Source organism: Desarmillaria tabescens (genome assembly GCF_030435595.1).
Source record: "Desarmillaria tabescens strain CCBAS 213 chromosome Unknown EV420scaffold_71, whole genome shotgun sequence".
NCBI classification, from domain to species: Eukaryota; Fungi; Basidiomycota; class Agaricomycetes; order Agaricales; family Physalacriaceae; genus Desarmillaria; species Desarmillaria tabescens.
Genome location: NW_026848370.1, coordinates 203,025 through 226,021, shown reverse-complemented (window position 1 = coordinate 226,021; position 22,997 = coordinate 203,025). Strand labels below are relative to the sequence as shown.

The 22,997-nt window shown below is 48.5% G+C and overlaps 6 protein-coding genes across 6 annotated transcripts; 1 reads left to right on the top strand and 5 right to left on the bottom strand.

Annotated features, from left to right (window-relative positions):
- Positions 1-332: 332 nt before the first annotated feature.
- On the bottom strand, positions 333-1,088 carry EV420DRAFT_1730367 (uncharacterized protein; the record flags this gene model as incomplete). The annotated part of the gene is made up of 1 exon (XM_060479906.1): positions 333-1,088. Exon 1 carries the CDS (start codon positions 774-776, stop codon positions 333-335), a length of 444 nt encoding a protein of 147 aa, XP_060323955.1. The 5' UTR covers positions 777-1,088.
- A 364-nt stretch (positions 1,089-1,452) lies between these two features.
- On the bottom strand, positions 1,453-4,389 carry EV420DRAFT_1730365 (uncharacterized protein; the record flags this gene model as incomplete). Its single annotated transcript, XM_060479905.1, has 13 exons — positions 4,193-4,389; positions 3,986-4,139; positions 3,901-3,935; positions 3,708-3,852; positions 3,508-3,649; positions 3,298-3,455; positions 3,208-3,239; positions 2,901-3,155; positions 2,410-2,796; positions 2,246-2,354; positions 2,163-2,188; positions 1,728-2,103; positions 1,453-1,677 (listed from the first exon to the last, which is right to left on the bottom strand). The coding sequence occupies exons 1-13, from the start codon at positions 4,330-4,332 to the stop codon at positions 1,453-1,455; spliced, it is 2,184 nt and encodes a 727-aa protein (XP_060323954.1). The 5' UTR covers positions 4,333-4,389.
- A 2,633-nt stretch (positions 4,390-7,022) lies between these two features.
- On the bottom strand, positions 7,023-10,527 carry EV420DRAFT_1485721 (P-loop containing nucleoside triphosphate hydrolase protein; the record flags this gene model as incomplete). Its single annotated transcript, XM_060470281.1, has 16 exons — positions 7,023-7,290; positions 7,344-7,361; positions 7,444-7,557; positions 7,707-7,927; positions 7,981-8,266; positions 8,319-8,344; positions 8,382-8,517; positions 8,567-8,950; positions 9,005-9,302; positions 9,355-9,423; positions 9,480-9,590; positions 9,619-9,989; positions 10,038-10,072; positions 10,123-10,157; positions 10,217-10,287; positions 10,331-10,527. The coding sequence occupies 16 exons, from the start codon at positions 10,525-10,527 to the stop codon at positions 7,023-7,025; spliced, it is 2,640 nt and encodes an 879-aa protein (XP_060323953.1).
- Positions 10,528-13,387: 2,860 nt separating this feature from the next.
- Positions 13,388-14,404, bottom strand: EV420DRAFT_1123431 (uncharacterized protein). The gene is made up of 4 exons (XM_060465932.1): positions 14,270-14,404; positions 14,169-14,218; positions 14,041-14,116; positions 13,388-13,983 (listed from the first exon to the last, which is right to left on the bottom strand). The coding sequence occupies exons 3-4, from the start codon at positions 14,057-14,059 to the stop codon at positions 13,583-13,585; spliced, it is 420 nt and encodes a 139-aa protein (XP_060323952.1). The 5' UTR covers positions 14,060-14,116; positions 14,169-14,218; positions 14,270-14,404; the 3' UTR covers positions 13,388-13,582.
- Positions 14,405-16,067: 1,663 nt separating this feature from the next.
- Positions 16,068-17,739, bottom strand: EV420DRAFT_1123273 (uncharacterized protein). Its single transcript, XM_060465931.1, has 3 exons — positions 17,539-17,739; positions 17,147-17,472; positions 16,068-17,091 (listed from the first exon to the last, which is right to left on the bottom strand). Exons 1-3 carry the CDS (start codon positions 17,584-17,586, stop codon positions 16,290-16,292), a joined length of 1,176 nt encoding a protein of 391 aa, XP_060323951.1. The 5' UTR covers positions 17,587-17,739; the 3' UTR covers positions 16,068-16,289.
- A 77-nt stretch (positions 17,740-17,816) lies between these two features.
- On the top strand, positions 17,817-18,541 carry EV420DRAFT_1123260 (uncharacterized protein). Its single transcript, XM_060465930.1, has 2 exons — positions 17,817-17,893; positions 17,950-18,541. The coding sequence occupies exons 1-2, from the start codon at positions 17,879-17,881 to the stop codon at positions 18,400-18,402; spliced, it is 468 nt and encodes a 155-aa protein (XP_060323950.1). The 5' UTR covers positions 17,817-17,878; the 3' UTR covers positions 18,403-18,541.
- Positions 18,542-22,997: the final 4,456 nt, after the last annotated feature.

Here is a 22,997-nt window from a genome sequence, read left to right as displayed (position 1 = left end):
TCTTGTTTCTCGACGGTAAGATACGCTGTTCACCTTTCAGAATTTATCTTCTTATCGCGCTGTTATAGGTTGAGATACCCTGGCAACGAAGTTTCGTCGTCGCGCAATATCGATTTGAAGGGAATGACTGTCATTAAAAACAATGCTCGAAAGCCCTGGACTGCAGGGGGGACGCATGTTTAGCTAGTCTTTATTCTGACGTATTCTTGGCGTCAAGATTGAGAACAATCGTATTCGTTTGTTGAGTTCAGCAGTCTCTTGAATTATGTTGCTGAAGATTTCAGCTGCGCCATATTCTGTACCAATTCCAAAAAAACATATGGTCATTAGGGTTACATGCTACGGTCAAGTGCAAACCTAGTAAGTTTAACCTGATCTTCAGTCACATCTTCCCGTTCCTCGTTATTCTCGACCACACTAAATGGCACCACATCGAGCCTATCCCCCGCCCACGCGCCTCTCGTGATGTCCACTTCCATCTCACACGAACCGGCTGACCAACAGATTGGTAAGCAGTACATTGCAAGATCGCCGATATTGAGTCTTAATTCCTCCTCCACCACATCCCGCCGCACATAAACACGCTTCGCCAAATTCCTCAAGACCATCCCGCGCAAGCTGCGATATTGCCAAGGGGATGCTTCCTCATAATATCCGGCCGCCAACGTATACAGAGTCTTGCCGTACCTGGTGGTAGGGAGCTTCTTGATCTCGGCAAGTTCCTCAGAGGTGAGGATGCCTGGCGGACAATCTTTCATCTGACCTCCGATACACATGATACGGCAGCCCGCCCACGGTGACGGGTCCGCCAAAAGAGATGAGATCGGCAAAACAGTTGGGGATGCAAAAGAAACTGTCCAGTTCACCCCAGTTTCCGAGAGTCTCGTGTCTGTCGATATTCACGATTTGCCAGCATTGACCCATGGTTTTGGGTAAGGCAGCGGAAAATAAAGAGGAACTTGATGAACTTGTTTGAAGCGAAAACAAGGGACTGTACTCACGGTCTCGCAGTGATCCGCGCTTAGCAGCGGCCAGAATAGTTTCGCATAAAGAGAAAGATAAAGAGGATCATTCAGCAAATGATGGAGAGACCAGACAGAACCACATTTTAGGAAAACGACATACAGACGACATGCAGGTGCTGAAGTTGGGAATAGTAGATTTGAGTGCAGGTGCTAAGAAAAGAAAAGGAAAGGAGGCGGTCGAAAGTCTAAGAATAACAACTCACGGTCCCATGATCCAGCAAATGCTGGAGAGACAGGTAAGAACCACATTTCATAAATTTCTTTAGTAGCCAAGACATGGTAACACTGAAGCTGTGAATAATTGGTGCTAGTCCTTCAAAATTCGAGCAAGTGCACAAGGGGAGTGCCCGAGAATCATACTGGAAAGGACTGCTTGTGATTCAAGGGGTACAGCGTGGACATACAGAGATATGATACATTTTTAAATTCACCTAAAAGCATAAAGCCTGCTCCTAATCTCCTCCAGCCTTGCAATTCTGTCTTGTAAGATAATTCTCCTTGACGCGATTGCCGGATCCTCTCTAAGCAGATCCCTAGCCCTCTCAAGGGCATCCGACCCTCCCATATCCCTAATAAGACTCTGATACAAACGACTTGAAAGAGTCTGATGTAGCTCACGCTCAATAGTGAGCGGAATGTTGTCAATGAAGCGCTAGATAAGGGTCAGCCAACGAAGGAAAGATTGGGGAGTAAAACACAAACTTTATAAGCCATCTCAAAGTACGCCCGAACCTTGGCCATCACCAGCAGTGCGTCTTCGTCTTCTGTCGTCTCTCGGACTGGAACTTCATACGCCTCTCGGGCTGGGGCTGCATATGACTCCCGAGCTGGGACTGCATACGACTCCATGCTGACTAGAGAGGGCCTCAGGCCGGAATCAATAGCGCTCAGTGGTTGACGTATAGCATAGGTGCTAGATGTTCTATACACCTTATGAAACCGCTCAAGCCACTTAGAGCGCTCCATAGAGTAATGCAGTACTTGAGTAAACTCGGGTGGTGTCTCCAGTTTAACAGCCTTGCGGAGCATAACGAGTGCCTCGCTCTTGTAAATCTCCATCTGTGAGCGCACAAGTGCACTACGTAGACGTAAGGCTTCAGACTATGCAAGAAGGAAGGAAGGACCGAGGAAACGAACCGAATGTGCATTTCCAGAGGCTTGAACTGTCCGAAACGCTGCGTAACCAACTACTGGATGTACACTGACGACGTGCTGTACACAGCGTCGAAACACTCCATGGATGGATTGGACCACTCCTTCGTGAAGCGCTGAATGAGTTTGTGTGTCGTTTCCAAAGGAACATCGCCAGGAAGTTCCCATGTAGTACAGCTACAGGGACGAGAACGCTTAATACGATAGAACTTGGAAAGGGATATCCACTCACTCATCGATCTCTTTCCTCACATCTTTGATATCCATTATATACCTGGATGCAGCCATATAAATGTACGGGTTGGTCTTCTTGCCCGCGAGCTCTTCATCCCAAATACATGGATCCCGATACTGAGTCTTATCCTCGAAGGGCCGAAAGTTCGGGCACGTCCCAAGGATATCGCGCTTGAACTGTTCATACCTAGCACGGTTGCGTTGTACAAGCTTCTTGTGTGCATCCTTTCCTTCAACGGCCGCTTTGACGTCAACGGAAAATTCATGGATCAGCACATTAATCCGGGACCACGCGTCATCGGTAGGCGGTGGTGGAGGAAGGGTGCTGTATTCCGCTCTGTCACTAGTGAGGAGACGGTTGACGCTTTCCTTGAGGGTCGGTATACTATAGCAGAATCAGGAATTAGCCCAAGCATAGAGAAAGGATAGAGTATGGGGTGCATACTAGTTCTCAATAAGCACAACCAAAAGTCGGTTGATATCACGCACAAGTGCCTGTATACCGAAACGACTGCGATCAGAAAATTCTCTCCAAGGAGAGGTGCGCTCAAAAAACTGTTGGGCGGCCGCTTGGGATTCGTCTCTAGATATATTGCGCCTACGCTCATCATCGTCCGGGAGTCGAACACAGTAGTAGCCATGTTTGAGCTTGTGCCTCTGATCTTGTCCAAGAATAATCTCTCTCCATTTTTCCCGTGCGCCAGAGGGCCCCATTGCTGAGCATATCCGGCTTGGTCAACACTCCTATAGGAACAATCAGGGCCGGTCATAGAAGCAGAACAACGAAACCCCGCACCGATTGTGCGCGTCCCCAGCAGGATCCTTAGACTTTGCAAGGTTCAAGCATCATCACCGCAGCTTGGCATCTCAATGTCATCTTGTAGACGAATATGTGAGGAAGATGCACCCGGTGCCGGGGAAAGAAAAACACACCACTCATCGGAATAGTTATGAGAACGATCGTGTTCTCCGATTCTTCGATGTAGGAAACCACCAAGCTACGAACGAGCTCGATAATGTCTTCATCAGCATTGTGTATAATGCCTGGCAAAAACAAACCTTTAGTACCGCGAACACAAAGATAAGAGCGCCTTACCTGGCAGATCAACGAAAGACAAATCTGTCAAGTCCGGATCTCTCAACTCTACCTGGACAAAATTCCTCGAGAATGGTAGAATCTGCGAGTCGGTCGTAGCAAGATTACGAAGATCCACCGTGCTCATGCTCATGAAATCCTCCTTGGGACGGTGATGGCAGAGTATGGCAGCCTGGGCACGTCGGATCCAGAGTTCCGACCGTATCCCTGTCCGTGATGACAGGCCCAAACTGCACTCCGTCCGAGATGTCGAGTTGCTCCCATCTGACGCGTACTTGAAGTTGAGGTAGATCGTGCACGACCAGGTTAGCGATGAACTGAGCATTATGCATTCCATCGGACACCCTTGCGAAGGAGTGAGATCACCCAGAGAAAGTCTGAGAGGGTATTTACCTGGTACAAGTGCCGCTGTCCCGAGGTACATTAATCTAGATGATGCTGAGAGAATGCAGCAGATAAGCGAAAGGAATAAGCGTACCCCAGAGACAGCTTCGACAAGCGAGCCTCTTTCCGGCTGTTCAAAGACAGACATCAGCACGACTCTGGTATCTATCGATATTGACGAAACAGCCTTACTAGATTGACCCCCAATGACTATGATCTTTGGTAGAGTTGGGAATAGCCCATCCGCACTATGGGCATGTAAGCATTGTCATATGTCAGAGAGCAGCGGCGAATCACGAACCCTAGCTCCTGAAGAGCGCGATACAGCTCCATGACCTCTCTGCATCTTTGAGCATATTCCGTCTGATTGATAGGGACGGTAGCGCTATCTTGCTCTGACTCGGACGGCCGGGGAGTCAGTTTCGGAAGCATTGTCTGCATTGTCTGGGATGCCGTTCGTACGGGTGGTGCCCCTACGTGTGAAACGTCTTGCAATGGGACGACATTGGTGGTGGTGGGGGTGGTTGGGGAGGGAAATATGTGGGTGCTTGAGGGTACTTATATTGCGTGTGACCATATTACGACACGTCGCCTATTTTGCCTTCGAAACTTCGCACGGCGCCTGAAGAAGTGACATGATCCTCCGGTCACTTGAATTATCAATAAATTCACAGATCCGCGGTGCGTCATCTATATGCAATTTGGAGCTAAACCAGCTATTCCTCCCATTAAAAAAATAATATTTCACGTACTTGTCATCCTTTCAGGCTCCATCCAAAGGTTGAGACCTATCCGGCCGTTGGGAGTCATCAGACCACTGCGCTTGAGAAGTGTCTCGATTCAGCCACTCCTTTGATTGATCCATATCTCCGTATCCATCACTTTCTCCCAGTAACGCTACCCTGAGTCCGAGAGAACGCAGAACACCATGATGCAGATCCAAGGAGTAATCACGATCAAGGATCCAGGGATGAACATTCTATTCCCCGTAATTTCCAGCCGTTCATAGGTTCAAGAAGTGGCATGCTAGAATGACTGCCGAGGACTATAATCTTGGGCAACAGTACTACACAGCAGACGGGTACGTCAGCATACATCGGGATGAGATGACGAACACAAACTTTAGCGCGGCTCTACAGCTCCATCACTTCTCGGAGGAACCAGCTGAGGCACTACCCGAGGATTCTTATATCCCGCGTGGCCATATCACGACACGACGCCCATTTCACCCTTCGAAGCATTACAGTCCCTCGCTATTCCCGCCATAAAAGCGGTCGACATCAATCCCATGGTTGAAAATCAGATCACTGCGCGCTTGGGCAGTAGCCGATCCTGATCGAACCTTACATCTTTTTCTTCTAAGGAAGCCACCCTGGTCTGAGAACACAGAACTTCATGATGGGTAATCGCAATCAAGGATTCGGCTGCGTGTTCTCCGGCTGATTAAAGAGGTATGACTTTCTGTTCATAAACGCGGACCCGTGAGCCTACCAAAGCGACCTTTAGTATACGGACACAAAGACATAAGAGCGTCTTACCCGGTAGATCAACGAAAGACAGATGGCATCTGTGGATGGGTCGTAGCAAAGGACCTCCGTGCTCCTCCTCATCTTCCTTGGGACGATATCACAGCTTGCGCGCGCCGGATCCAAAGTTCAACAATGCCATATCCCTGTTCGTGATGCCAAGCCTAAACTGCACTTTGTCTGGGATGTCGAGTTTGTTCCTCATCTGGTGCACACTCAAAGTCGAGCCGGATCGTCCATGTCCGTCCAAGGTTGAATTCCATCGGACCAGGGAGGAGTGAGATCACGCAGAAATTTCGCGGGGCTGTTTACCTGGTACAAGTCCTGCTGTCCCGAGGTACGTTGGTCTAGGGAATGCAGCAGACAAGCGAAAGACGTAAGCGTACCCCAGAGACGCCTTCTACCAGGGCTGTTCAGTACGACTCTCGTATCGATATCCAAGAACGACATCCTAGATTGACCGCAGCGTTGGGAAGAATCTATCCGCACAGGGTACGTAAGCGTACGTCGGAAAAGAGGTGGTGAACGCGAACCCGTGATGATAACTCCAATCACTTCTCGGCATCCCGTCTAATTGATGGGGACGGTCTGGCGGCGGGGAGGGAGAATCACTTGGGCTGCTATTTGCAGCGCTGGCGGTGCCTCGACGTTTAAACGTTAGTGGTAATTAAAGGTGGTGGTGGTTGGGAGGGATGAGCTGAGGAGGTGTTGAGGTCCTTGTATCTGGCGTGACGACTACGATGCGTGCGTGGTGCCTATTTTGCCCTTCTCAAAGTTATCCGCGAGGAATCGACGGAGCCTCGTACAGCGCCTGGAGTATCGAATCGGATAGGATGACGTCTTGGCCGCACAGACGAAGACGCGGTAGACTAGTTCACCTGTGAAGCGGTACTATCATCACAAACGGCGAGGAGCTAGCAAAGGCTCAGAAAAAGTAAAACACATATATCGTCAAGTCCAGCAAGCCGGGTCGGGCTCATTAAAGTGTACTTCGTTTTGGGATCATTGGAAGAGGAAAAGAGTGTTGGATATGCACCATGGGCGGATGGACGACACTGCAGGGACGGGTGTTGCTGAACCGGGGCCATAAGCTAGAAATGTACAATGAGTGATGAGAATGATGACTTTTTTCAGTCCACGCACCCATGATGCTCCTGCTCCCGTAACCCTGTGTCATCTGGCTATCTTGACTGCGAGATACTTCAACTCCCAATCCCTAGCGCCACCGATGCTCGGTCCGTTCGTCGAGTTTGCAGAAGGACCAGACTGGGGTATCCTGCAACAACTCGACGCTCAGTCAACGAGCAGTCCAGCAAAAAGCAGCGACGTACCTTATAATATTCGCTATCTGTAGACCGGGGGCCATCAACGCAGGGAAAGAAGCCGTTGAGAATGTGCCATGCGAATGATGCATATGGTCGAAAGGAGAAAAGCGAACAGACACGGATTTCCAATTGCGTCACTGATTCGCATCTTCAACCTCAACGTCCACCACAACGATGACGAACGACAAAAAAACGCTCGACTGGACGATGATTCGGAATTCACGACCTGAAAACGGCATGCGGCCGACAACGGAGGTTTTATTCGGAGTTGCTGCTCCTCCTATTTGCTCTTTGCCATGCGTATCAGCCCGACGCTAGAGAACAACGGCTCTGTCGCACGAGACCACCTCGCCTCTGAGCGGACCTTCCTCGCATACGTCCGGACCTCCCTCGTCCTAGCCTCCACCGGCGTCGCTCTCGCCCAGCTATTCTCCATCTCATCCAGCACCAGCACCGCCTCCAACGACACCGCCTTCTCGCCTAGCGGGGGAGCGCAGGGGTACGCCCGCCCGCTGGGAGCCGCAGCCGTCATACTCTCTCTGGGAATCCTATGCGTGGGAATGACGAGGTACTTTTCGATACAGGGTGCAAAACAACATACAGCCAGGACATGAAGGCGCTGAAGTTGGGAATAGTAGATTTGAGTGTGGGTGTTAAGAAAAGAAAAGGAGGTGGTCGAAAGTCTAAGAATAACGACTCACGGTCTCGTGATCTCGCCCCGGACCGAGAACGCAGCATCATGATCCAGCTGGAGAGACCGGTCAGAACTACATTTCAGAAATTTCTTTAGTAGCCAAGACATGGCAACATTGAAGCTGTGAATGATCGATACCGGTCCATCAAAATTCGGATAAGTCCGCGAGGGGAGGGCCCGAATGCCAATTGGGAAAGGAATACATGTTATTCAAGATCTCGAAAGAATACAGCATAGATATACAGAGAGATAGTACATTTCTGAATTCACCTAAAAGCATAGAGCCTCCTCTTGATCTCCTCCAGTCTTGCGATTCTCTCTTGTAGGACATTCCTCCTCATTGCGATTTCCGGATCCTCTGTCAGCAGCTCCTTAGCCCTCTCGCTGGCATTCTGCCCTCCCATATCCTTGATAAGACTCTCCGACAAGCGAGGTAGTAGAGTTTGATGCAGTTCATGCTCAATAGTAAGCGGAATATTATCAATAAATCGCTAGATATTGGTTAGAATCGGCGAAGGAAGGGATGGGTAAGCCAAGGACGGACCTTGTACGCTATCTCAAAGTATTCTCTGACCTTGGCCATCACGAGCAGCGCTTCTTCGTCTTCTGTCGCCTCGCGAACTGGAGGAAGTAGGGATGGATTTGCAATGTAGTCCCAATGCCTATTAGGATTTGTATAGACACTATAAAATCGCTTGAACCACTTAGAGCGCTCCATCGAGTATTGTGGGACTTGAGTATAGACCGGCGACGTCTCCAATTTCACGGCCTTTCCGAGTATGACGAGTGCCTCGCTCTTGCACATCTCCATCTGGGCCCGCACAAGTGCTCTGGGCAGAGGTAAAACTTCAGATTAAGCGGTGAAAGACACAAGCAACAAACCTAATGCGCGTCTCCAGGGGCTTGAACTGTCCGAAACGTCGCGCAACCAAGTTCTCAATGTACACCGTCGACGTGTCGAACACGTCGTGACTCGTCGAAGCACTGCATAGAAGGATTGGACCACTTCTTCGTAAAGAGTTCAATGAGTTTCCGCGTTGTTTCCAGCGGAACTTCACCAGGAAGTTCCCACGAAGTGCAGCTACAAAAGCTGGTTCAGCACAGTAGAACCTGGAAGGATAAGCACTCACTTCTCAATCTCTCTCCTCACATCCTTGATATCCATTATGTACTCGGACGCAGCCATATGCACGTACGGGTTGTCCTTCCCCTCGAATTGTTCGTCCTGGATACACGGATCTAGATATCGAGTCTTATCCTCGAACGGCCGGAAGTTTGGGCACGTCCCGAGAATGTCGCGCTTGAACTGCCCGTACCTAGCGCGGTTGCGCTGTACGAGACCCTTGTGTTCTTCTTTGCCCTCGACGGCCGCTTTGACATCGACGCAGAACTGATGGATGAGGATGATAATCCGGGACCACGCCTCGTCGGTGGGCGGTAGTGGAGGAAGGGTACTATATTCCGCCTTGTCAGTAGCAAGGAGTTCGTCGACGCTTTGCTTTAGGGTCGGTATGCTATACCAGAAATGAGAATGAGCCTACGGCATAGAGAAAGAATAGGGCACATACTAATTTTCGATTAGCCCGACCAAAAGTCGGCTTATATCATGCACAAGTGCAGGTATGCCGAAACGGCTGCGGTTCGGAAACTCCTTCCATGGGGAGGTACGCTCGAAATATCGTTTGGCCTTCGCCTGGGATTCCTCTCTGGAGATATTGCGCCTACGCTCATCGTCGTCCGGGAGACGAACACAGTAGTACCCATGTTTGAGCCTATGTTTTTGATCTTGTCCAAGAATAATCTCTCTCCATTTTTGACGCGCACCGGAGGCGCCTGTTGTGAGCATGTCTGGCTTGGTCAATACTCCTGTAGGAACAATTAGTGCTGATCGCAGAAGTAGCAGAACAAATGTTCAGACCGATTGTGCGATCACCATTGGGATCCCGAGCCTTTGCAAGTTTCACCGCTGCTTGCATCTCAATATCATCTTATAGACGCGGATATGAGAAGTATATACCTGGTGTCAGAAGAAGAAAAACGCACCACTCATAGGAATGGTTATGAGAACAATAGTATTCTCCGATTCTTCGATATAGGAAACCACCAAGTCATGAACGAGATTGATAATTTCTTCTTCAGCATTGTGTATGATGCCTGCGTAGGTAACATTTAGTATATAAACATAAATTGAAAGATAAGACCGCCTTGCCTGGGAGATCAACAAAGGATAGATCTGTCAAGTCCGGATCTCTTAACTCGACCTGGACGAAATTCCTCGAGAACGGTAGGATCTCCGAGTCGGTCGTAGTAAGATTACGGAGGTCCACCGTACTCATGCTCATGAAATCCTCCTTGGGACGATGACGGCACAAAATCGCAGCTTGCGCCCGCCGGATCCATAGTTCGACCATGTCCCTGTTCTTGATGACTGGCCCAAACTGCACTCTGTCCGAGATGTCGAGTTTGCTCCCGTCTGACGCATACTTGAAGTTGAGGTAAATCGTGCACGACCAGGTTAGCGATGAACTGAGCATTATACATTCCATAGGGCACCTTGCAAAGGAGTGAGATCACACAGAGAAAGTTCGAGAAGCTGTTCACCTGGTACAAGTGCCGCTGTCCCGGGGTACGTTGATCTATATGATGCTGAGGGAATGCAGCAGGCAAGTGAAAGACATAAACGTACTCCAGAGACCGCTTCTACCAGCGAACTCTTCCCGGCTGTTCAAAGAGGGTATATCAGTATAACTCCCCCTATCGCTATTCAAGAAACGACATACTGGATTGACCGCCGATGACTACGATCTTAGGCAACGTTGGGAACAACCGATCCGCACTGCATCGCAGAAGACTATGTAAACACATATCGGAGAGTTATGGCGAACACGGCTCACCCTAGCTCCTGAAGAGCACGGTACAGCTCCATGACCTCCCGACATCTTCGAGCATATTCCGTCTGGTTGATGGGGACGGTAGTGCTATCATCCTCTGGCTCAGAAGGCGGGGAGTCTGGAACAGGAGGAGAAGGGATACCATCTGCAGTGCCATTGGTGGTACCCCGGCGCGTGAAACGTCTCGCAAAGGATGTCATCTGGTGATAGTGGTAGTGGGGATGGAGAGAGCTGAGGTGTGCTCGAGGGTTCTTATATAGCCTGAGGGACCATCGCGATAACGGCGCTTATTTTACATTCGAAGCTTCGCACAACGCCGACTGCACATTAACGAGGCACCTGAAGCAGCGTTATGGTCCTTCTGGTGTTGAGCAACATCAGCAAATTCCACAAATGTATAGCAAGTCATGGTAGGTACGCACCTGGAATTCTACGAACCATACTTCCCATAAGAAAATATATCACATCTTTGCCGTATACTCGAAAGGTGTGGTTGAGAGTGCATCAGATGGCGCTGAACAGCGTCCCGATTTAGAAAATCAGTTGTTCTTCACTGCATTTAATATTAAACCTTGTCTCCGTATTCATCGATTTCCCCACAGCGAAGCCACCCTGAATCCGAGAGAACACAGAACTCTACAATGGATTCAAGGATCTAGGTACGTACATTCCCTGCATTTTCCGGCTTGTTCAAAGCATTATATCATCATGACTTTGGTATCGATTTTAAAGAAACGACATGCTATATTGACCGCCGATATTTATGGTCTTGGGCAACGTTGGGAACAGCACTGCATGACAGACGGGCATGTGAGCATGTGTCGGAAAGAGATGGCGAACACAGACCCTAGCGTCTGGAGACGCGATACAGCTCCATCGCATCTCCGCATCTTCGAATCAGGGAAGCAGCGGAGGCGTGCTCGAGGGTACTTATATCCCGTGTGATCATATCACGAAGCGGCACCTTCGAAGCTTCGCATGGCGCCTGAAGAAGTGATATGATCCTCCGGTCACTTGAGTTGGGTAGCCTATCAGTAAATTCGCGGATCCGTGGTGCGTCATCTATATGCAGTTTGGAGTTAAACCAGCTACTCCTCCCATAAAAAAAATAGTATTTCACGTACTTATCATCCTTTCAAGCACCATCCAGAGGTTAGGACCTGTCCGGCCGTTGGGAGTCATCAGACCACTGGGCGCCTGAGCAATGTCTCGATTCAGCCAATCCTTTGATTGAAACCTTATCTCCGTATCTATCACTTTCTCCCAGCAAAGCTACCCTGAGTCGGGGAGAACGCAGAACGCCATGACGCCGATCCCAGGAGCAGTCACGATCAAGGATCCAGGGAGGGTACATTCTATTCCCTGTATTTTCCGGCTCAAGAAACGGCATGCTAGATTGACCGCCGAGGACTATAATCTTGGGCAACAGCGCTACATAACAGATGGATATGTAAGCATATCTTGGAAAGAGTAGTGAATGCATACCTTAGCGCGATACAGCTCTATCAATTCTCGGCATCTTCGAGTCAGGGAATCTGCTCGACGTTTTTTATATCCCATGCGAATATATCACGACACGGTGCCTATTTCGCGTTCGGACCCTCCCAATTCCTGCCACAAAGAGCCTTACAGTGGTCGACATCAGTCCCATGATTGAAAATCAGATCACTGGGCGCTTGAGCAGTAGTCAATCCTTTGACAGTGATTGAACCTTATCTTCCCAGCGAAGCCACCCTGGATCTGAGAGAACACAGAACTTCACGATGAGTAAATCGCAATCAAGGATCCGGCTACGTGTTTCCCGGCTAATCAGAGGGTTATCAATATGACTTGCATATTGATATTCAATAAAAGACATGCTAGGTTAACCGAATCCTTGGTAGCGCTGGGAACAGCCTATCCACACTACATGGTAAACGGGTACGTAAACATATGCTGGAACGAGGTACTTAGTGGATGTGAACCCGTGATAGAACTCCGTTACTTCTCGGCATCTTCGAGGGGGAACGATCCTATTGGTGGTGCCCTGGCGCATGTTGCATGAGACGTCTCGCAATGACCGACATTGGCAGTTGGGAGGAAGAGAGTTGAGACGTGTTTCCGGCTGTATCAATACGATTTTCGTATTGATATTCAAGAAACGACATGCCGGATTGACCATGATCCTGGGCAACAGCACTATGGGTATGCAAGCATATATCGGACAGAGATGACGAATACAAGCCTTAGCGCGATACAGCTCCATCACTTCTCGGCATGGGAGCCAGCTGAGGCGTTCTTAATACTTATACCCCGTGCGATTGCATCACGATGCGGCGCCTATTTTGCCTGAAGAAGCGGTACGATCCATCGCTATTCCTGTCATAAGAAACCTTCAAGCGGTCGATATCGGTCCCATCACTGCGCGCTTGAGCAGTAGTCAATAGTCAATGATTTGTCTCCTTTTCTCTCAGCGAAGCCACCCTGTTTGAGAGAACACAGAACTTCACATCGATATCCTTCAATGTTCACCGTAGTCGCGGTGAGCGGTCAAAGACTAAGACGCGTCGAGCACGTGAGTAATCCCGGTCCGATATCTGAATCCGAGTGCCGACCCCATCTGTGCCCTTTTTGAGATCATGCGCCTGAGAACTGATACGGGAATCTCAATATCAATCATGGCGTCTGTTAGCTTACGAGTTCTGAATGGGAGGTCCCCGTTCTCCGTTCCCCAACGGCGACATTAGCCCCCGTCTGTCGCTCTTCAATGAGTATATCTCCGGTAAATGCGTGTCCCATGACGGACTCGGACAGTACCTCCAGAGTCCAGAAAGGACGGGAGTTGATGGCCTGGAGCGTTGTGCTTATCTCTGAAGCTTGATGCATTGATGGCTCTAGGTGAGGAGTGAGGAGTGCATGAGCAAGGGGTGATTATGCATAAAGGCAGAATATGTAGACCTTTTTTTTCCCTATACATCTGACAATATAAAACGATATTTTGATATCAAGTGGACGAGGAGAGCAAGCGATAGAGATGGGAGAGGAATATATAGCGAAAACGGTGGAACAAGGGTCTCGGAATGTATGCCAGGGTTTAGGTAGAGGGGTGTGGATGAGATGAGATATTGGTGGGCGGAGGATGCGCGAATGCATGGTCTTGCGGAACCTGCATAGGGTGCAATGGCGCCGGGTGACGAAGTGCAATGAAGAGTAGGGCGTCAGGTTTTGACAGGAAGGTAGATGTCGAATGGGAAAGGAGAACGTTTGGTCGGCGGTCTACCTTCTCGACGCCAGCACGAACGCAAACACCAACGCGATGAGTGCAGTAATAACCGCAATAACCACCCGCGCAACCGGATAATCCCCCCTCGGAAAAGCACCCTGTATCGAAAAGTACCTTGTCATCCCCACGCACAGGATCCCCAGCGAGAGTATGACGACCGTGGCTCCCAGCGGGCGGGCGAAGCCCTGCGCTTCCCCGCTAGGCGAGAAGGTGGTGACGTTGGAGGCGGTGCTGGTGCTGGAAGAGATAGAGAATAACTGGACGAGAGCGACGCCGGTGGAGGCGAGGATGAGGGAGGTCCGGACGTATGCGAGGAAGGTCCGCTCAGAGGCGAGGTGGTCTCGTGCGATGGAGCCGTTGTTCTCTATGCTCTGCGCATGACAGAAGTGAAGCACTAGTGTAGACAGATATGCTATTAGCGAGCGCAAAGGAAAGGAGCGAGGACACATACCCAGAACCTGTATTTCCATCACGATTCAATCCTTGGAGAGCTTGTCCATAACCACAGCCATATTCGAGTATGGATCCTGAGATAAAAAATTAGGATTGACTTGAACTGAATAACAGAGGGCATCCCACCTTGCCGAAGCAGATAACTGTAAGCCAAGCGTACAATCACGGTATTAGACCTAGAAAAGAATCGTTGACTAGCCGCTCACAAAGCCAAAATATTTGCTTACCTTTGATACCCTGAGACCAGCCGTTGAGCTCAATACTCAATGCTCGACATCATAGGAACAGTTCCGAGGTCTCCAGAGTGAATCTATGAAATACCAGGAGTAAGACGAGATATAGTGAGAAGAAGTAGAAGCATTTCGCAGACTAGAAAAGAAGGGCAGGCAGAAAAACGCGTAACAAGTGTAACGTGTGACAATATCGCGTGGATGATTCACGGCATCTACGGCACGGGCTATCACCATTATGCACCGCCGCCAAAGGGCTCAGATTAGCATGGACCGAATGTATACACAGGACTCGGAATCTATGTACGTGTTTTCTGGCACAAGTTTCGCATCGATGTCCTTAGCAGACCGAAAATTGGGACTTCCAACGAGGCAGTCAGTTGCCTTTCATTTACCTACCACTACCATTGCAATCTGCAAACTACATGACTACTTGCCTTTTGACAGCGATCTCTACCTTACAGCTGATTCTCGCCCTTCACCGCGCCTTCCAGAACCTGTACCGAAACGAGAAACCAAAGCCGAAATATCTGCGCACGAAGCAGAGACCGTGGAAAGCCAAGTCTCTAGCCTGAGGTAGAAGATCAGTAAGCAGCGGTGCCTTCTTCATACATTCGTATTCTCATCTCTTCAATAGCTGTGATGCAAAAAAAGCCCTCACAAAGGGAACAAGGAAACCCAACGCTGGTATGCACGCCAGCTCCCTCAACACCATTTTCAACCAGCCGCCTTTTGTTATCTCAAAGAAGGCCACGCGCCTTCCCTGGAGACTGGTTATAGACATGGTTGGAACCGGGCAGTTCTAGCAATGCGTGAGTCGCTTTTCCTTCCTTGACGCATTTCGCTGATCTCCTCTAGTTCGCTACTCTACTTCAACCGTCCTTATGGGGCTGTAATCGAATAATCTGTGCGTTCTCATGCTTTCTCTTTTTTATCTTGTCTGACGCTTAGACAGATCTCATACATATACATGTCTATCGTGTTTTGCTATTCAATGCTATAGCTATCTTTACTATCCCCTGTGAATTTCGCCGTGAAGGACTGAGATGTAACCTCCTTCAATGTCGTAAAGACGGGTGAGAACGTTGTCCGTCGGGACATTCATACCTTTCCAGACTCCTCGGATCCTCAGCTTTCCTACACGTTTGTTTGGTCTTGCGTTTCTTCTCACTAATCCAACCAGCATTTTGCCTATTATTTGGCTTCCTTCACGGCGGACTCTGCCGTACTGGCGACTTTGAAGCAAATCTTTATTAATTACCGAAAAAACTCGCGTCTAGTATAATTCCTGTGTAGCCCTGCGACTCGTTAGCTTTCGGCTGAGGTCTCCAAGAGAATGTGAAAGCAAGGTATACTACAGAGCACCTACACCTTCTTGTGGGAGTGCCGGAATCAAAAACAAATGTGATTCGTTTTCATGGCCCTTGATATCACGCTTATGGGCCCCGATGGGTCCAAACGGAAGTAGAAACGGTTATCCGTTCAATATCACAACTTCTATCTATTCGAACGACAGACCAGAGCGTCTAAGATAAAATTTATTGAGTCTCTTCGCTCGATTCTACAAGAATGAGATGCTCATGGCTTTCTATGTAACCCTACCGCAGCAATGTCTTCTATCCAGAGTCTCCGTACATGATGGCATGGTTAACAACTACCACCCGCATAAATAGGCATAATCGGTCTATGGTCAAGGGGTAGTTCATTCTTCCTCATCGGGAGGAGGCCCGAAGTCGAACCATCTATCAACCTCCTTGAATGAATATACCCCAGGTCCTAGCTTTCGCCTCGCTAGACGATAATCAGCATAGCTGATGGACACTTTCAGACGAAGAGCACCGTCCGTGGGATTGGTACAGCGAAATGCAACGAGAATCTTCCGAATTGCATGAGATTCATCGTTACTTCGTAAACGAGAAAGGACGGGCGTCTGAATGGAAATAAGCTCGAGATTGGTGAGACAAGGCCATTCATGAAGGCCTTCTAGAATTCGAGTCTGAAAAGTGAAGGTTAGTAGTCAAACGTGTAGCCGCACATAGGGACTCACTATTATATTGGTTTTATCGCTCACATCCAGTTTCTCCTGGTCCACTTTCACTCGAAGAATCTCAAGACGTTTGCACTGTCTTATAGCATCAAGTGATCTAGTATCAAGACACCATCTACCGGCGTATTCGGGTTGAACATACAGTTCCACAAGGGTATCAGCATGTTTGGGAAGGATATTGCGCCAGAACTCGGGGGAACCATGATCGAGCTCTTGCTCCGTGATAAGCATCATGGTTCTGGAGCCAGAGTACGACCCAAGGTACTCCAGAAGGGCGTCATTCACAATGTCCACAGATACGTCTTCTAGATGGATCATCTCAATCCGTAGAGCGGACCAAAATTCTTCAGCAACGTCGGTGATGTGGATCCGGAGGGAAGTCAAATGGCGAAGGTGCGGTACAATTATTGGAACGTCATGTGTGGGCAATATGAGAGCGCCCTCCAAGGTTAGCTGCTTTACGCGGCTGAGCTTTCCCTTACGAAGGCCAGAAAAGATGCCCAAGGCGGCTTCAGGTACAGCTCTCGTTTGATGAGGGGATGACAGACGTAGTCGTGTTAGATTTGGACTGCGGGCTACAAGAGTAGGGATGATGTCCAGTCCGTGTTTTCCGTTAAAACTGATGTTATCAAGGTCATGGAAGTCAAGATATGATGCTTGACCATGATGAAGACCAATGTTGAGAAGAGAAAGAAGTGGAAGATTGCTGAGAGCGAACATTATGGCATTTACTGAATCCAGACCCAGCTCTCCCGGATGAAAGCCAGAGAAACTACGGATTCGAAGATGAGTGCGAGTATGTAGAGTGCACGGGTAACGGTGCTTACTACAAAGATCGCAAGGAAACAAGAGACGGTATACCCCCAAGAAGGCGTTTCTCAATTAAACGAATAGCGCGCTGCCTTCCGTTCGTTATTTCATACCAAAATCCACCTTTTCCGTAAGGTGGGTCGAACGACCCATGGATATAAAGAGTTTGTATGTGTCGAGCCAAGTAAACTCGCGAGGCCAGTGCCTCAAGAAATGACGTGCATTCCTGGTAACGACGTTCTTCATTAAGAGAGAGAGAGACCGTCTGAAAAACTAGAGGAGTGGCCAGACCGCAGAGTTTCTTGGAAGTCAACCGCAGATTCTTTCCATCTTCAAGGCTGAGCTAGAACAAACAATGGATGAGTGGGCTCCTTCCTGCATGGTGTTCCCCAAATGATGTTGTACATACCGGACAGGCGATTTTGCATAACAATTCGACAGGGAGTGAAGAAAACATGATATGCTCGTGGTCAAGCACGTTACACGACGGTAGAGAGATGTTATAGCGATGTCGGAGACTCAAGATTGCAACGGATATGGCTGCCTTATAAACAAGAACAAGATTGAGGCTATGTTGTCTTGATGCTACGCTCGGTGATGATTGTGCTGTCGAAGCAATGCCGCAGTGCCGCGGCATCGATGCACTAAAGTTGATTCCGGGCCGGCAACAACAAGTTGACAAAGTACAACCAACGAACTGCTCCATCACAGAGATCGCGGCTATCACTGTCAGATATTTCACTTTTTCAATGCTGAAAGAAAGGGTAGGAAATTTTTGCACCCTTCAACTACTTCAGCGGAAAGCTCATTACGACTGTAGAATACAGCGGCACAAGAGTCGTTGGACAGCCTCGCCGCACTGTCAGCCCAATATCAGACCGGACCGGTCTTCGCAGATATCATCAAAGGAGTTCGTTGTAACCTTTATTCAGCTCCCTCGCCTACAACATACTTGGACCCCCGTATATCTCCACGCAAAGACGAGATCAAAACAATTCAACGCAGTTTGACAGCCCAACCTTTATTGTCCACAGTATGCAGAATCTCCTGTAGTTACAGTGCAAGCCAGTATGCAGAGTCTCCTGTAACTACAGGACGGTGGCGCTGGAGAGATGTGTTCTGCATACCACTCTGCATACCCAAGACACATACTCTGCATACTCCTAGAAAAAAATTACGTATTCGTATATTTGCCTCATGTCCTTTCACCTTGCCGTCATCGTCGCAAACGATGAGGAGACATCCTCTCGTCGTCCTCCCGATGCCTGCCTAAAAGGGATTGACCCGTATTATTATCAAATAAAATGAATATAATTGAAATATAGTACAGCATACGAAATGTAGATAAAATGCGGTACAGGCGGGCGTGGCGGGACGTAAGCGTCGATAGCATCCATGAAGCCTCATGTAGAGGGAAGCAATGATATTGATGGCGCAGTGATCGTTGCGTTATTATGGGGGGATGATGTGAGCGGGAAAAGGCGGGTGTCGAGATAGGGAGCCGGTAGACGACGACCATGGCATCGAGGGGGTAAACGGAGCTATGATGCATGTTACCCGGTCGAAATAATGAGGGATGCATGAGTTTGAGGTGGGTGGGTGAGCTGGGCGGTGTACGGGAGGCCGATGTTGGACGGGATGCAGCAGGCGGCGGCGGGGGTATCCGTGATCGTGTAGCCATGAATGTGGGTTCGTTCACAACGCATTTGAGCCCTCATTTAATGCCTCAAATAACACGGTCGTCGTCGGCGTCATTCACCGTCAGCATCTCGACCCTGCTCTCGCACTCCTGCCCGTACCCTCTCGCTTTCTCACCCGTCCCTAGCACACCCCTGCTTCCACTCCATCCCTAGCCTGCTATTGGCATGGTCATACCCTATACTCGAGTCCTCCCTACCCCTCACACCTCACTGTCGTCGTCGTCGTCCTGGTCGTCGTGATGGTTAGCTTTGCATCCATACGCCCTCCTGGCGGCAGATGGAGGCGGATCTTGAGTTATCGAGTGATTGAGGCATCGTTAATGCATTTGGAAGCTGTGGTGAATGGCGATTGGCCCCGATTTTGATGTGGGGGATGCTAGGTGGGTCGCAACGACAACAGGACGGGACTTAATGGCGGCGGCAAGAATTGGCGTGCGCTGTAGTAAAAGGGCGATGGCGGTAGTGCAATTCTCCATCATTTGGAAGGGGGAAATTATGCTGCCTTGCAGGAGGGCTTACGCGCAGGCGAGTGGGACTTGATGCATGATATCCAGGCCATCCAGGGGCCACCAAATGGATCAAAAGTACCTATAAAACCTATATTAGCATTAAAAGTAATGAAATATACCTTTATTTCCATTCAAATGAGCAGTGGGGGGGCGGGCAGGCGACTACGCCATGGACCGATGGTGAAAAGGTGAGACGAGAAAAGAAAGCGTACAGCCACTCGATCAGTATCCGGTTTACCGGACCGGAGCGATTGAACGAGCGGAATGGATGCTCGGGATGCATCCTCTGCTCGAATCCTTTACTCCGAAGCCCAGAAATCTGACGGAATATACTATATAAATGCTCTAGTATACATTTGTGTACTTTTTATAGTATATAATCTATCCCAACCTTGATTTATCTGCTATTTATGGTAAATATCATGCATTTTAGGACATTTCAAGGATGCATCATTTGTACACAGGTATATGCAACCGTTCCAAGGGTAAGAATGATTGAAAATAAAATTTTATGTATTACATTATCCAAAGCAGGTGTCCGATCCATGGCGATCTGCCTTTATGTGCGTTGTAATTGCATTTCTCATTGAAGTGAACTCACAAAAGAACATTACATGCACAATCTCACCTGGTGCAATTTCGTCTGACCAAGGTATATTTCTGCCAGGGCAGATATACACTGTGACACATATCACTCCAAATAAGTACAGACCATGCATCTCTGGGTAATATACTTCAATTTAAGCATGTACTGTGAGGTATGCCTTTTACACATGTCTCTGGCATACTTCTGAGATCATAATTCATGTCTACATTAGCACACCATTAGCACAGGACGGAAAACATGCAAAGAGAAGATGCATATAACATTAAAGAAGCTAATAGACATTTTGAAGTATATTTCCAAGCACTGAGAGAATTTCGGGACTGTACAATCTCGACCTATTTGCTTACTGTGAGCGGGTTAGGGTGTTTCGGAAAACTCCGGAAAACGTCGGGGTACTTCTTGTCCTTAGGATCCATACATTATATGATATAAACAAGATAGAGCAATCATATACTGCTTATTTTGTCATATTTTAATTGAATAAGTGTAATATACTGTCTACTATCCCAAAATTCGCCCGCTTTCGCAATTTCCAAACTGTATACCAAATTGGGAATAGTATATTCCCACGGTCTGTGCATCCAAGCCATGCCGATGCGCATTCAGTCAAATATATGGTAGGGGTAGGTGTAGAAGCAGTTTGGAAGCAGTACTAGTAAGTATATCAAATAATATTTTCTGAGCCCGCTCTTTTGTGGCCCCCTGGCAATGAGTAGAAGGGTGGAAAATTCAATACCCCGGTTGCCACCCAGTATCAGCCAGTATCAATTAAATATCATGTGAGCGCCAAAAAAATGTCAATAATTAATCGTTGGTCATTATTCCCAGCGTTTTGGGGCTGTGGGCGGAGGGGCGGAGGGTTGGGGAGGGTATTGTGGCGTAATTAGGAGGTGGGAAAATTACAGGACCCTGAGTATGCAGAGCGTTGTGCGCAGCTCTTCCGACTCTGCATACTCCATTCACCTGTAGTTACAGGAAACTCTGCATAATATGGACGGTATAGCCTCGACAGCCTTGAATACCGCTTTGGAACACGATGCACTGCGCTATCACAGAAAATCTATTACTCTCACGTCTATGTGGCCGGATCTTTGGAATTGGGCAGAACCACTTTTTCAAACTCATTTTGTAACTGTTGCGGAGGACGACGGCGCATTGTACGCAGAACTCCTTGACCTCCTAGCTCCCACCGCAATGGCAGTAATGGACCTCATCGAGACTCTCTTATACGCTCCTCATATGCGCTCCGAAGTGTATTCGATGTCATTTTGCTCTTGCATGATGCGAATTTGGTTCGCATATTTTCCAATAATGTCCAGAATTTTCATTTCAAGCTCCGGGTCTCCAAGATGATGAGCGGGGTGCTAGAATCTGTGGAGCAGCAGACCAAAATATCGTCGATGCTCCACTTAGTTCCTCCTGATCATGTCAAAGCGTCATTGTTCACAGCTGTCAACCGTGTGCAGGACATCTCCCAGTTTATATTATTTATGCACGCTGCCACTTTCATCCACTTTGTTGTACGGTCGTCCCATCATTTTCGGCGTATCTTTCTTAAGCATAGAAGCACGCGTTGGGTGTGCCATGCTCTAGGTTGTATCGCCTCCCAGTTTCCGAAATACGACCTCACCCTTATGACGTTTTGCTTAACACGCTGTGCTTTCGCTCTCCAGGAAACTTTTTGGAATGAAGGATCTCACGAACATCTCCCTGAGGCTATGCATTACAAGACACTGGATTCTTTACTTAAAGCGGCTTCATATCTCCCTTTCTGCCAACTCCCGTGCAATCTTTTCCCTCGACCTCCTTCGAGAAACGTCTCGTGGAGCTTTACAACATCATTGACTCTTACCTTGTATATCGATCAATCCTGCATGAAGTCGTGCATTCCATGGTATGCATCCGAAACGCGGAATGGTTAGTACGATATGACGATGGTAAAGAAGATCGAAAGGCATGGATCGCTTTCTTGACTCTGGAGCGAAGGGTACAGGTTTTATGGGGTATGCGAATGACTTACGTCGACTCTCCAATTGCTTACAAGCACTGTTCGAACGTCGAGGTATATTCAAATAGCACTTACATAGTCTAATTCCATCCCGATTGACCTTCGGCACTAGTGCTCTACCACACAGGTAACGATTCAGTTACACTCAAGATATGCCTCGGATGCAAAAATCAATATTACTGCTCGCGTGAATGCCAGAAATTTCATTGGAGAGCTGGGCATCGAGATCAATGCCTAGACGTTCAACGATCACGAGAAGGTAAAGTATTCGTGGTACAAAGGAGCTTTAACACTAATGAATAATCGACAAAAGGCATATCTCCAGCTCTTACGCCTCGTGATCGTCACTTTATCATGGCCCTGGCAAGCATGGAAAAGAAGCCAACATTGATAGCGTCAAAAGCATGAAAGCGGCCTATATTGAACAGCACCCCGAAACAACCCCGAAAGCACAAAATCCTCACTCGTCATAACATTCGACTACGTAGCAGTGCCTCGACTAATATCAGTCATCTCCACCAAGAAATATCGAAACCAAGGTGGGGAGAATAGTCACCCGGCCGAAAACTCTGAAGCGCACACATGGAACGATGAGATTGACAAAGCGAAGACGACAGACCATTATCTCATACACGTAAAGATTCTCCATAGTATCCTAAAACCCTTTACCTTCATGCACTATGCTGAGGGAAAATTAAAGTGAGTCTCTTCGTACCCTGAGAAAGACTAGTATCTTATCACTCTCCTGTGAATAGTATATAACATCCGGAAGTTTTGAAACCAGCCCGAAATTCCTGAAGGTATCCGAAGTCAGTGTTGACATCACCCAGTCCACAACATCGCAAATTTCTCGCAGGTACTTAGAGCCATCCTGGTCTTGTTTTCATCTTCTACATCATGACGAGTACCGGCTACTGGCGTCCTCTTCATCCAAAATGCTGCAGTTTCGTGCCCCCTTACAACTTATGGCAGTGGGAAATCGGATATAGGGCTGCGCACCGTACCGTACACGGTATACGGCCGTAAAGCCATGGTCTCAGACGG